This window comes from Suricata suricatta, chromosome 12, assembly GCF_006229205.1.
Source record: "Suricata suricatta isolate VVHF042 chromosome 12, meerkat_22Aug2017_6uvM2_HiC, whole genome shotgun sequence".
NCBI lineage: Eukaryota > Metazoa > Chordata > Mammalia > Carnivora > Herpestidae > Suricata > Suricata suricatta.
In genome coordinates, this window is record NC_043711.1 from 6252555 (window position 1) to 6263833 (window position 11279).

An 11279-nucleotide genomic window follows, 5' to 3' on the forward strand; every position below is an offset into this window, starting at 1 on the left:
CGACAGGGCCAGCTCTGGAGGTCTGCTTGTTCGACTGAGAAAGTCTAATTCAATTCTTATGGAAGGAAAGTAACATAAGCAAACTAGATGTATGATTACTCAAAGCCATTCCACTTAAGATAATGTCAGCTCTTAGCACCATTTGAAAGATTCTGGCCCCATTCACTGCTCATTCAGCCCAGAAATGGACCCCAAAGTCACTGCTCATTCCATTTTTGTTGTCTCCGTATAAAGACTAGCATTACCTCACAATAGACATAAATGAGACATATTGCTTTCACGGGGGCTATAGAATGGGGGAATGAGATGGAGCAAAGGAACATGATGAGGAGAAAGGAGGAAAACTGAAACACACAGCTCTCGCTTCTGCTGTAAGCAGTGTTACGACTCATATGCATTCCACAGGCATATATGGTGACTGAGGCATGCCTCAGCTTCCTTCTGGCTTAGACATTCATGATTCGGTTGATTGGTGTTTTCCTCTTTGCCTATGAAGACTTATACCATCAGGTGGTTCCTCATTTCCTTAGTGCATAGTCTCCATCTTTTTCTTCCCTGTGTCTTGTACAACTTTCATCTAGCACACGCCATCCTGCTCCCCCAGAAGACGGAACAGGAGTGATGGTGGAGGGGCCATGAGTCACCCGCATGCTCCCTGACTTTGGTCCCTGGAAGTCAATGAACTCCCTGGTTCTCTGGAAAAGCAAAACTCTTGAGTTGGTCCCAAAGTCCTTGATGTGGCATGCCCCAAGTCATTCACCATAACTGGATTTTCACTTCAAAAATGTGTCTTTCTCTCTTTCTCTTGCTCTCTAATCTTCTCACATACTGGGTTTTATTATTTTTTTTTCTGGTACTCTTTGTCCTCATATTTGCCTAAAAAACATCATCTTATCCCTTGAGGTGTGCGATCATCTCTCCTAGGAAAACTGATTCTCCCTTCCAGACTGTGTTGGGTGTTCCTACTCCGTCCTATGCTTGCCCTCGTGTGCATATTTCATTCTTGATAATTAGTGTCCAGTGTCTCCTCCCATATTCAGCTGTAAACTCCACCACCCCATGGCCGGCACCTACATCAAGCCCAGAATACATACTTAAATATTTGTGGAGAGCAAACTGGATTTGGAACTAGGACAAATCCAATCTGGCAGGGCTAGACTGATCTTCCTGGGAAGACAATATCAGACATATCCTAAAGGACCCTCCCTTGTCCCAGTAATTGAGAAAATAGTTAACAGGGCCATCTTGAAGTTTCCTCTTAAAGTTCTGCGATTCAAAATCCAAAGTGGCTATGCTCCCAAACTGGATAATTCCATACTTTTGCCCAAGACCCTAGATGTTGAGATCCTACTTCCCGGAATTTTCCAGGTGCCCTTGTGGTCAGGAGGACGAAGTGATTTTTCTGTTAACAAGCTTCCTCAGGGCCCCCTTCAGATCTCTGTTCCTCAAGCTGTAGATGAAGGGGTTCAGCATGGGGGTGACTGTGGTGTACATCACTGCAGAGGCCTTCTCCTTCACCGTGGTGCGCACAGAGGAGGGACACAGATAGACCCCAATGGTGGTCCCATAGAAGAGAGCAACCACAGAGAGGTGGGAGCTGCAGGTGGAAAAGGCTTTCTTCCTGCCACCTGCAGAAGGGACCTTCATGATGGCCACAATGATGCGAGCGTAGGACGCCAGGATGCAGATGAAAGGTGTGGCTATCACCATCCCAGCCACGATGAGCACAAAGATCTTGTTCACAGATGTGTCAGTGCAAGAAAGCCTGAGAAGGGGAGTGAGGTCACAGAAGTAGTGAGGTAACTCATTGTTCCCACAGAAAACCAGACGAGCCATCAGGAGGATATGAGTGAGGGAGATGAAGCAGGAAAACACCCACGGGCCACCTGCCAGCAGGCCACAGAGGCGTGAACTCATGATGGTGGTATAGTGTAAAGGGTGACATATAGCCACGAACCTGTCATAAGCCATCACAGCAATCAAGACACTGTCCATGATGCCAAAGAAATGGAAAAAGTACATCTGGGTCAGGCAGCAGGCATAGGAGATTGACTTGCTCCTGATTTGGATGTTCACCAGCATCTTCGGGACTGTGTTGGTGGCCAGGCAGAAATCAACCAAGGAGAGATTGGCCAGGAAGAAGTACATGGGGGTGTGGAGGCTTGAATCTGAGCTGATGGCCAGGATGATGAGCAGGTTCCCCAGTACTGTGACCACATACATGCAGAGGAACAGAGCAAAGAGGAGGGTCTCCTGCTCTGGATTTTCTGAAAGTCCCAGGAGGATGAACTCAGATGCGCTGGTCTGGTTCCTTGGGTCCATGGGTGATATTCCTCTTGAAGCATTGAAAGGGGAAAGTTACATGAATACTGCAGAAATGATGCTAGAAGATCAGGTGAGATCCCAACCAATTTCCTATCCAGACTGAATATAACATGTTTGTATATGGGTTACACCTTGAACTACTGATGCAGACTTTACGACAACTCAAGGTCAAGGTTGGGTAGTAGGACCTTCCCACAAATATTCCCACTTCAGAGAAAGATTAAGAGTATACCATGCGTGAAAACTTGCTGGAAAAGCTACTAAGGGATTTACTTCAGCATAAAACAAACTAAATTAAAAATAAGCAATATCCAGGAACCAATGAACAACCAAGCAATTTGTTTATATGCATAAAAAATAAACAAAATGTTGAATTTTAAAATAATAATAAGAGGGGGCACCTGGATGGCTCAGTCAGTTAAACATCTGACTTTGGCTCAGGTCATGATCTCGCGGTTCATGAGTTTGAGCCCCGCATCCGGCTCTGTGCTGACAGCTAGCTCAGAACCTGGAACCTGCTTCAGATTCTGAGTCCCTTTCTCTCTCTGCCCTTCTCTTGCTTGCATGCTCTCTCTCCAAAAATAAACTTAAAAATATTAGAAATAATAATAAGAGGAAGACAGAGGAGGAGAGGAAAGAAGAAAGTGCACAGAAAAGATGGATTAATATATTAGGCAACAGTTATACATATTACAAGAGGAGGAATTAAAATAAGAGTTGAAAGGTTCTTGTACTGAGTTGCAGGAGAAGGGGAATATTGAGTATTTTGGATTTTGTACATGATTTAAGTTTAGATGTAACCACTAAAATAATGGATGCAGAATTTATAATTTGTCAGCTTTAGTAGGGAACAACAGAACTAAAGAGATTTTGATCAAACTACTTTAAGTCAGGAAAGGAAATATGAAGAAGCAAAATAAGTCATAAAATATATGACTAATTACAACAAGTGTTTAATTGTGTGTGTGTGCGTGTGTGTGTGTGTGTGTGTGTGTGTGTGCAAAATCCTGAGTGGTTTTTTTTTTTAAATTCAAGTTAGTTAACATATAGTGTAGTACTGGTTTCAGGAGTAGAATTTAGTGACTCATCACTTATTATAACACCCGGCGCTCATCCAAGCAAGTGCCCTCCTTAATGCCCATCGCTCATTGAGCCCATCCCCTCACCCTCCTCCCCTCCAGCAATCCCCGGTTTGTTCTCTATATTCAAGAATCTCTTATGGCCTCCCTTTCTCTTTTCATCTAATTTTATTTTTCCTTCCCTTCCCCTATGTTCATCTGTTTTGTTTTTTAAACTCCACATATGAGTGAAATCATATGATATTTGTCTTTCTCTGACTGACTTATTTTACTTAGCATAATACATTCAAGTTCCAGGCACATTGCTGCAAATGGCAAGATTTCATTTTTTGATCACTGAGTTATTGATTTATATATATTATTTATATATTTATATGTATATATGTATTATTCCTTTATGGCCAACCTTTCTGTGTCATTACAGTTTAGGTATATCTCTTGTACACGTGATATAATAGAATTTTGTTCCTTTGTCCAATCTGAGATCCTCTGTTTTTCAAGATTAGTTAATGCCATTTAAACATTTGTCCTTTGACTGATATAAATGGATAAAGAAGATGTGATATATTGTATGGAAAACAATTTGATAATAAAATATTATGAAAAAAAGAAAGAAAAAAATATATATAAACATTTTTAAAAAAAGATGTGATATATATATATATAAATCTTTAATGACACAGAAAGGTTGGCCATAAAGGAATAATACTAGTATAGAAAGAAATACTAACCAAGACGAAGACAGACAGCTTACAGATAAGATGTACTTGAAGCAAAGGCATTAAAAGGGATAAGGAAAGTCATTATATAATAATAATAAAAGGAACAATTCACCAGAAAAGGGGAAAAACCCCAAATAGCTCCTAATATACATTTAATAGCACAGGCTTACAATATATAAAGAAAGAAAACTAATAGAAATATAAGGAAAAAATGATAAACCGTATATTAAAAGATTTTGTTATATCTTTGTTAGTAATTGATAGGCTAGGAGGGTAAAATTTTGGCGAGGGTATTGAAAATTTGAACACAATTAACCAGCTTGACTTGAGAATTACACTAAATTATTAGAGAATCCACAGTTTTTCAAGGACATATATCTGCAAAAACTAGGCCATAAAGCAAATCTTAACAGCAAAGAAGACATAGCAAACAGAGCCTGTTCAATCATCATAATGTAATCAAGTTAGAAATCAATAACAAAAAAAAAACCAACCTCTTCCTACATGTTTGGAAATATTAAAAGCACATTTAAAAATAACATATGGATCAAACAAGACATCACCATCAAAACAAGTAATATTTATAGTTTTTTAAAGACCTACCTGTCTATATCTATATAAACACAGATACACACAATGGCCTTTCAAGAGGATGAGATCTTGCCATTTGCAACAATATGGGTGGACCTAGAGTGCATTATGCTCAGTGAAATAAGTCAAAGACAAATGCCATATGCTTTCACTCGTGTGAAATCCTAAAAAAGCAAATGAACAAACAAAAAGCAAAATCAGAACTCTAAATACAGAGAACAGACTTATGGTTGTTCTGAGGGGTGGGGGAATCAGCAAAATGGGTGAAAGGGAGTGGAGATAAAGGCTTTCGGTTATGGAGTGAACTAAGTCACAGGAAGAAAAGGCACACAGCAAGGGAAGACAGTCAATGATGCAATAGCGTTTGGTGACAGATGGTGGCTACACTTGCGGCAAGAATAACATAATGTCTAGAGAAGGCGAATCCCTATGTTGTGTACCTGAAACTAATGTAACATTGTGTGTCAACTATACTAAAAGAAAAAAAAACCCTACCTAATCAAAGGAGATGCAGCTAAAGCAGTACGTAGAAGTAAATTTATATTCTTAAATGCATAATGTAGAAAAGAAAGCTTGAAACTTTAACACTATTTAAAGTTGTAAGTGAAGACTTGCACACTTGGGCAGATTACATGATCGTGCTTGCTCAGATCATAATCCTGTGTTCCTTTACTGACCACTTACTGGGTGATGTCAGCAAGATGGCAGAACAGCTCTCTGTATTCCCTACAAAGAATGTCAATTTACCTGGCAACGAGAGCATGTGTGCATGAGTCTGGGGCCCAGCGGAGAATTCCCAGCACACAACTGGAGCAAAACCAGCCTGAGGGCTGGCACTTTGAAGGGGGGGAGGGTAAGAGGAACAGCTTCTCTTCAGCCACGTCTCGCGTCCCTCAAGGCAGCACAGCTCAGTGCCGAGGAGACACCCTCAGCCGTTGGTTTTTCCCATGGAGGAAAGTGAGAGTGTGTGAATGAGGGTCTGATCACCCTCGCCCCCTGCCGTGCAAGATGCTGCCGCAGAGACCCACCTTTTCCTCACCCCATGCAGGACACTGAGGCGAGCTTCGTGACTAGGGCAGGCAGAGGCGGGGAGCAGGACAGGGAAGGCTCGGAAGGCATCAACGGGACCCAGACCCTGCTAACTATTCCACAGAGTCCAACAGGAAGCCAGCGCACACACCGCTGGGAAGGCCTCTCACCTGCGGACCGCCTCTCCAGCTGGTCTCCCCCGTGCTGTGTGTGCCTCACCCAGGAACACCACCACGCCAACGCTGGCTCCCTGTGAGCGTGTGCCTCCAAGGGTGACAAGTGTGGGCATTGGCAGATGCCTAGCAAGGAAGTGTAGAAAACCAGCCCAACTCTGAGGAGCTGAGAGAAAGCACACACACGTGGGCATTTCAGGACCCTGCTTGGGGAAGACAAAATGAAGACTCCCCTGGCCCGCCTTTGCAGGATCCAGAGGAGGCAAATAGTCTTAAGAATGTCCCCTCCCCCCACTGTAGGAAACAAGAAGTGTGAAGCAGGTGTATTCATTGAAAAGGTCTAAGAATCCACCGAAGAGCCCAAGAGTCCCTGGAAGGGTTAACAGAGGGTTTTTGTCCCAAAGCCGGTGGTCTTTAAAGATTGGAGGAGGTAATTGCATCTTCAAGTGTGAAAACATCAATGCATGATTTCAGGGAACATTAAGAGTCAACAAAAAATGACGCAACCAAAGGTACACAGTAATTTTCTAGTAAGTGACCTCAAAGAAATGCAGATTTATGATCTACCTGATAAAGAATTCAAAATAGATGTTTTAAGGAAGGGCAGTGAACTACAAGACACAGAAAGATAATTCAATGAAATCAGAAAAAAATACATGTACATGATCTTACATATAGAAATTCCTTGAAAAGTACACACACACACACACACACACACACACACACACACACTGTTGAAATAGTAAATGAGTCAGTAAAATTGCAGGATATGAAATCAATACACAAAATGAAAAAGAAATAATTAAAACAATCCTATTTACAAAGCATCCAAAACAAATAAAACACTTAAGAATAAATTTAACCAAAAAGGTGAAATATCTGTATATCAAAAACCATAAAGCACTGATGAGGGAAATTTAAGAAGACACAAATAAATGGAAAGCCATCCTGTGTTCACCAATTGGAATAATTAATATTGTGAAATTGTGCATTCTACTCAAAGTGAGCTACAGATTCAATGCAGTCACTATCAAAATTCCAATGGCATTTTTCACAGAAATAAAGGACACAATCCTAAAATTTGTACAGAACCATGAAAGACCCCCCCCAAAAAACAAAGCAATTTTGAGAAAGAACAAAGCTGGAGGCATCACATTTCCTGATCCAACTATGTTACAAAGCTCTAGTAACCAAAACAGTATGGTACTGGCATAAAAACAGACACAGAGATCAGTGGAATAGAATAGAGAGCCCAGAAATGAATCCATGCACCGTGAACCAATCTTTCACAAGGGTGCCTAGAACACACAATGGAGAAAGGATGGTCTCTTTGATAAATGCAGTTGTGGGAACTGAATATTCACATGCAAAAGAATGAAAGCAGATTCCTATCTTATGCCACTCACAAAAAATAACTCAAAAATGTATTAAAGACAAAAATAGAAGAGCTGAATCCATAAAACTCCTAGAAGAGAACGTAGGGGGAAAAGCTCCTTGATATTGGTTTTGGCAATGATTTTTTTTCTACATGACACCACAAGCACAGGAAACAAAAGCAAAAATCAACAGGTAGGACTACACTATGGCAAAAGGAAACAACTATAAAAGGAAAGCCAACCTATGGACTGGGAGAGAATATATGCAAACCATGTATCTGATGGAGGATGTATCTAGAGTATGTAAGGAATTTATGCCATTCAATAGCCAAAATTCAAATAATCTGATTAAAATGGGCAAAGAAACTGAACAGACATTTGCCTAAAGAAGAGATACAAATAATATTGTATAATACTAATTGGATCACTGTACCTATGTCACAATTTCCTGTAACTCCCCCTTCCCAAACTCATAAAAGTCCTACCCCACCTTTGTTCGGGGCTCTCTGGCTCTCTCCGTTCCACCAGCTTGGAGTGAGCAGAGGCCCGGGTTCGAACCTGCAATAAACGACCTTTGCTTTTTGAAAAAAAAAAAAAAAAGAGATACAAATGTCCAATAGGTACATGAAAAGTTCAATTATCAGGGAAACGCGAAAAAATCACAAATGAGATATCACCTTGCACCTTTTAGATGGCTTTTACCAAAAAGACAATATTTAACAACTGTTGTGATAATATCGAGAAAAGGGAATCCTTGGACACTCTTTGTGGAAGGGCACATTGGTGTGGCCACTATGGAAAAGAGTGTAGAGGTTCCTCAGAACATGAAGATAGAGGGGCACCTGGGTGGCTCAGTGGTTGACTTCAGCTCAGGTCATGATCTCATGGTTCACAAGTTTGAGCCCTGCTTTGGGTGGGCTGCTATCAGTGCAGAGCCTGCTTTGGATCCTCTGTCCCCCTCACTCTTTGCCCCTCCCCCACTTGCACACTAGCTCCTGCTCGCTCTCTCTTTCTCAGAAATAAATAAAACATTTAAAAAATTAAGATAGGACTCCCATATGATCAAGCAATTCCTCTTCTGGGCATGTGTCCGAAGGAAACCAAGTCAGTTTCTCAAATGGACATCTCTCCCAGGTTCATTGTAACGTTATTCACAATAAGCCAAGATGTGGAAGCAACCTAAGTGTCCATCAGTGGGGAATGGATAGAGGAACTGTAGGGTATATATAAAATTCAGCCATGAGAACAAAGGAAATCTTGTCATTTGTGACAACATGGATGAATCCAGAGGACTTCATGCTAGGTGGAAATATTCCAGGAAGAGAAAGACAAATATTATATGATCTCACTTACATGGGGAATTTTTTTAAAAAGTCAAACTCATAGAAACAGCCAGTAGAGTGGTGGTTAGGTACGAGGGGCTTGGGGAACTGGGGAGTTACTGGTCAAATGGTATAAGCTTGCAGGGAGAAAATGAGTAAGATTTAGGGATCTAATGTGCAAATAGGGGCTGTAGTTACTAATACCATATTGTGTACTTGAAATTTGCCAAAGGAGCAGATCTTAAGTGGTCTCACTTTGGCTCTCTTTTCCTTAACAATTTTTGCCTCACAATCCTTTGGAGATTCTGCTAAACGATAGGCCTTCCTCCACTCCCCACCCCTGAAAATATATACCTTGACATTACTTTGCATACCATTTTAGGGTATGCATGAAATGTCCTCAACTCTAAGTTAGGATCCACTTTTAAAAACTTTTGTTGTAGAGGTCTGCTAGTTTTCAGAGGTGATTTTTTTTTTTTTTACAAATTTTGTTCTTGTAATAAGAACTTTTAATATTTACTCTCTTAGAAATTTTTTAAAAAATAGTTTATTGTCAAATTGGTTTCCATACAACACCCAGTGCTCTTCCCCACAAGTGCCCTCCTCCACTACCATCACCTCTTTCCCCCCCTCCCCCTCCCCCTTCAATCCTCAGTTCATTTTCAGTATTCAATAGTCTCTCAGGTTTTGTGTCCCTTTCTCTTCCCAACTCTCTTTCTCCCTTCCCCTCCCCTTGGTTCTCCATTAGGTTTCTCCTGTTCTCCTGTTAGACCTATGAGTGCAAACATATGGTATCTGTCCTTCTCCATTTGACTTATTTCGCTTAGCATGACACCCTCGAGGTCCATCCACTTTCCTACAAATGGCCATATTTCATTCTTCCTCATTGCCATGTAGTACGCCATTGTGTATATACACCACATCTTCTTGATCCACTCATCAGGTGATGGACATTTAGGCTCTTTCCATGATTCGGCTATTGTAGACAGTGCTGCTATGAACATTGGGGTACATGTGCTGCCTGCAAACTCAGGATTTCCATCCGGAAAATTTGCAAGAATATAGTGTGGAATGACGGGAAGCATGCAGACATTGGATCCAGATGGACCAGAATTAAAACCCTGGCTTCTAAACCAAGTAACTATTTATGTCTCTCAACTTTGTTTTCTATAACTTTATATACTTGACAGAATTAATACCCACCTCTGAGTTTTCTGAGAAGCTGAAGCGAGGTAGCCCATGGAAGGTGACCAAAGCAGCCCTCAGCATCACAGGATGGTCTCAGCCAACATTAGGCAGCGTCACCTGAGACGTAAAGGAAGGATTTTGAAAAGAAAAACATCTGGATGGTTCCTGGGCTCACCACACACTAGCTATGTGACCTTGAGTGACTTGACTTGCCTAACCCCCCAAATCTCACCTTCTTTGTCAAAAGGGAATGGTGATAATGGTCGAGGATTAAATGAATCATGCGCGTAAAATTATCTGCCGTGTCTGACACAGGGTAAAATGGTTAGAGTAAGCAGTGATGTCCCTTTCTTTTTTGTCCTGCATCGCAAGTTCATTAAATAAAAAATAAAGTCTATTTTCTTCTAGAGCATCTCTTTCTGTAAATGAAATCACCATCCTTCTAGACAACTATGATTGAAACTTGGACTCTTCCTCCCTCATTTCTTCCACTGCCAAAGCCAATTTATCAATGAGCTGCCACATCTTCCAGACGTTGAACATTCCATTCTTTAGTCATTTTCCATCTGCCTCCTCCTCCCGCCATTACTTGAGAATGAATCAAGGCTCCCATTTCTTCAGGGTTACCAAGGTTTGGTTTTTATTTAGTCCTTATGCATTCCTTCTCCTTCCTCCAAACCACCCTGCAGTCACTGCTGGATTGATCTTTATGAAGGGTATCTCTGACCATATCACTTTTACTCACTTTCCCATTCATTCACTCATTTATTCCACCAAATTCCATGAACAATTATTGAGCAGGCTGAGTGGTAGGGACAAAGACATGAAAAGACACAGACCTTGTCCTCCAAAATCTTGAGAGCAGAGACTGCATGTCTGTTCATTTTTGCAGCCAGCATCTTATCCAAGATATAGGAGGCATAAACACAATTGCTCAATACGTGCATGAGTAAATAATGATTTTCTTTTGTATTGAGTGCCTCCAATAATGCCAGACACTGCTCTAAGTTCTTTGCCAATCTGCTACTCATAACAACCCACTGAGGCTGGTTCTGTTTCACATATAAGGAAATGGAGACACAAGGAGATTAATAAATCAAATGATGTTTCACAGACGGCAGGTCGCAGAGCTAAGCCAAGCAGTCTGGATCTAGAGCCTGTGCTCTTGATCTCTGTATTTCAAGAATCTGAAGTGAATGGATAAATTCGCAGTTTAATAAAGGGAACAGACTCAAGAGGCATTTATCAAATTATGGGGAAATGGACATAGTAGAAAATTGCCCTGAGAATTAATTATAAGAGTACTCAGGAAATGCAGCTGAATCAGGTAATGATCCTCAGAAAGTCTGCCATTATGCAAGAGACATTATGAACCACTGTTATCCACTGGACAAAATTGAAATGTTTACCTTCACATGAAAAGAATCTGATTCTCTTGCAAATCTATACGTCTTGCTGTATTTACTACTGCCCT

At 41.0% G+C, this 11279-nt stretch overlaps 1 protein-coding gene across 1 annotated transcript; it reads right to left on the reverse strand.

The window, feature by feature from the left end:
- Window positions 1–1380: 1380 nt before the first annotated feature.
- LOC115273240 (olfactory receptor 24) lies at window positions 1381–2349 on the reverse strand. The gene has a single exon (XM_029916228.1). It carries the CDS (start codon window positions 2320–2322, stop codon window positions 1381–1383), a length of 942 nt encoding a protein of 313 aa, XP_029772088.1. The 5' UTR covers window positions 2323–2349.
- Between the last annotated feature and the right edge of the window lie 8930 nt (window positions 2350–11279).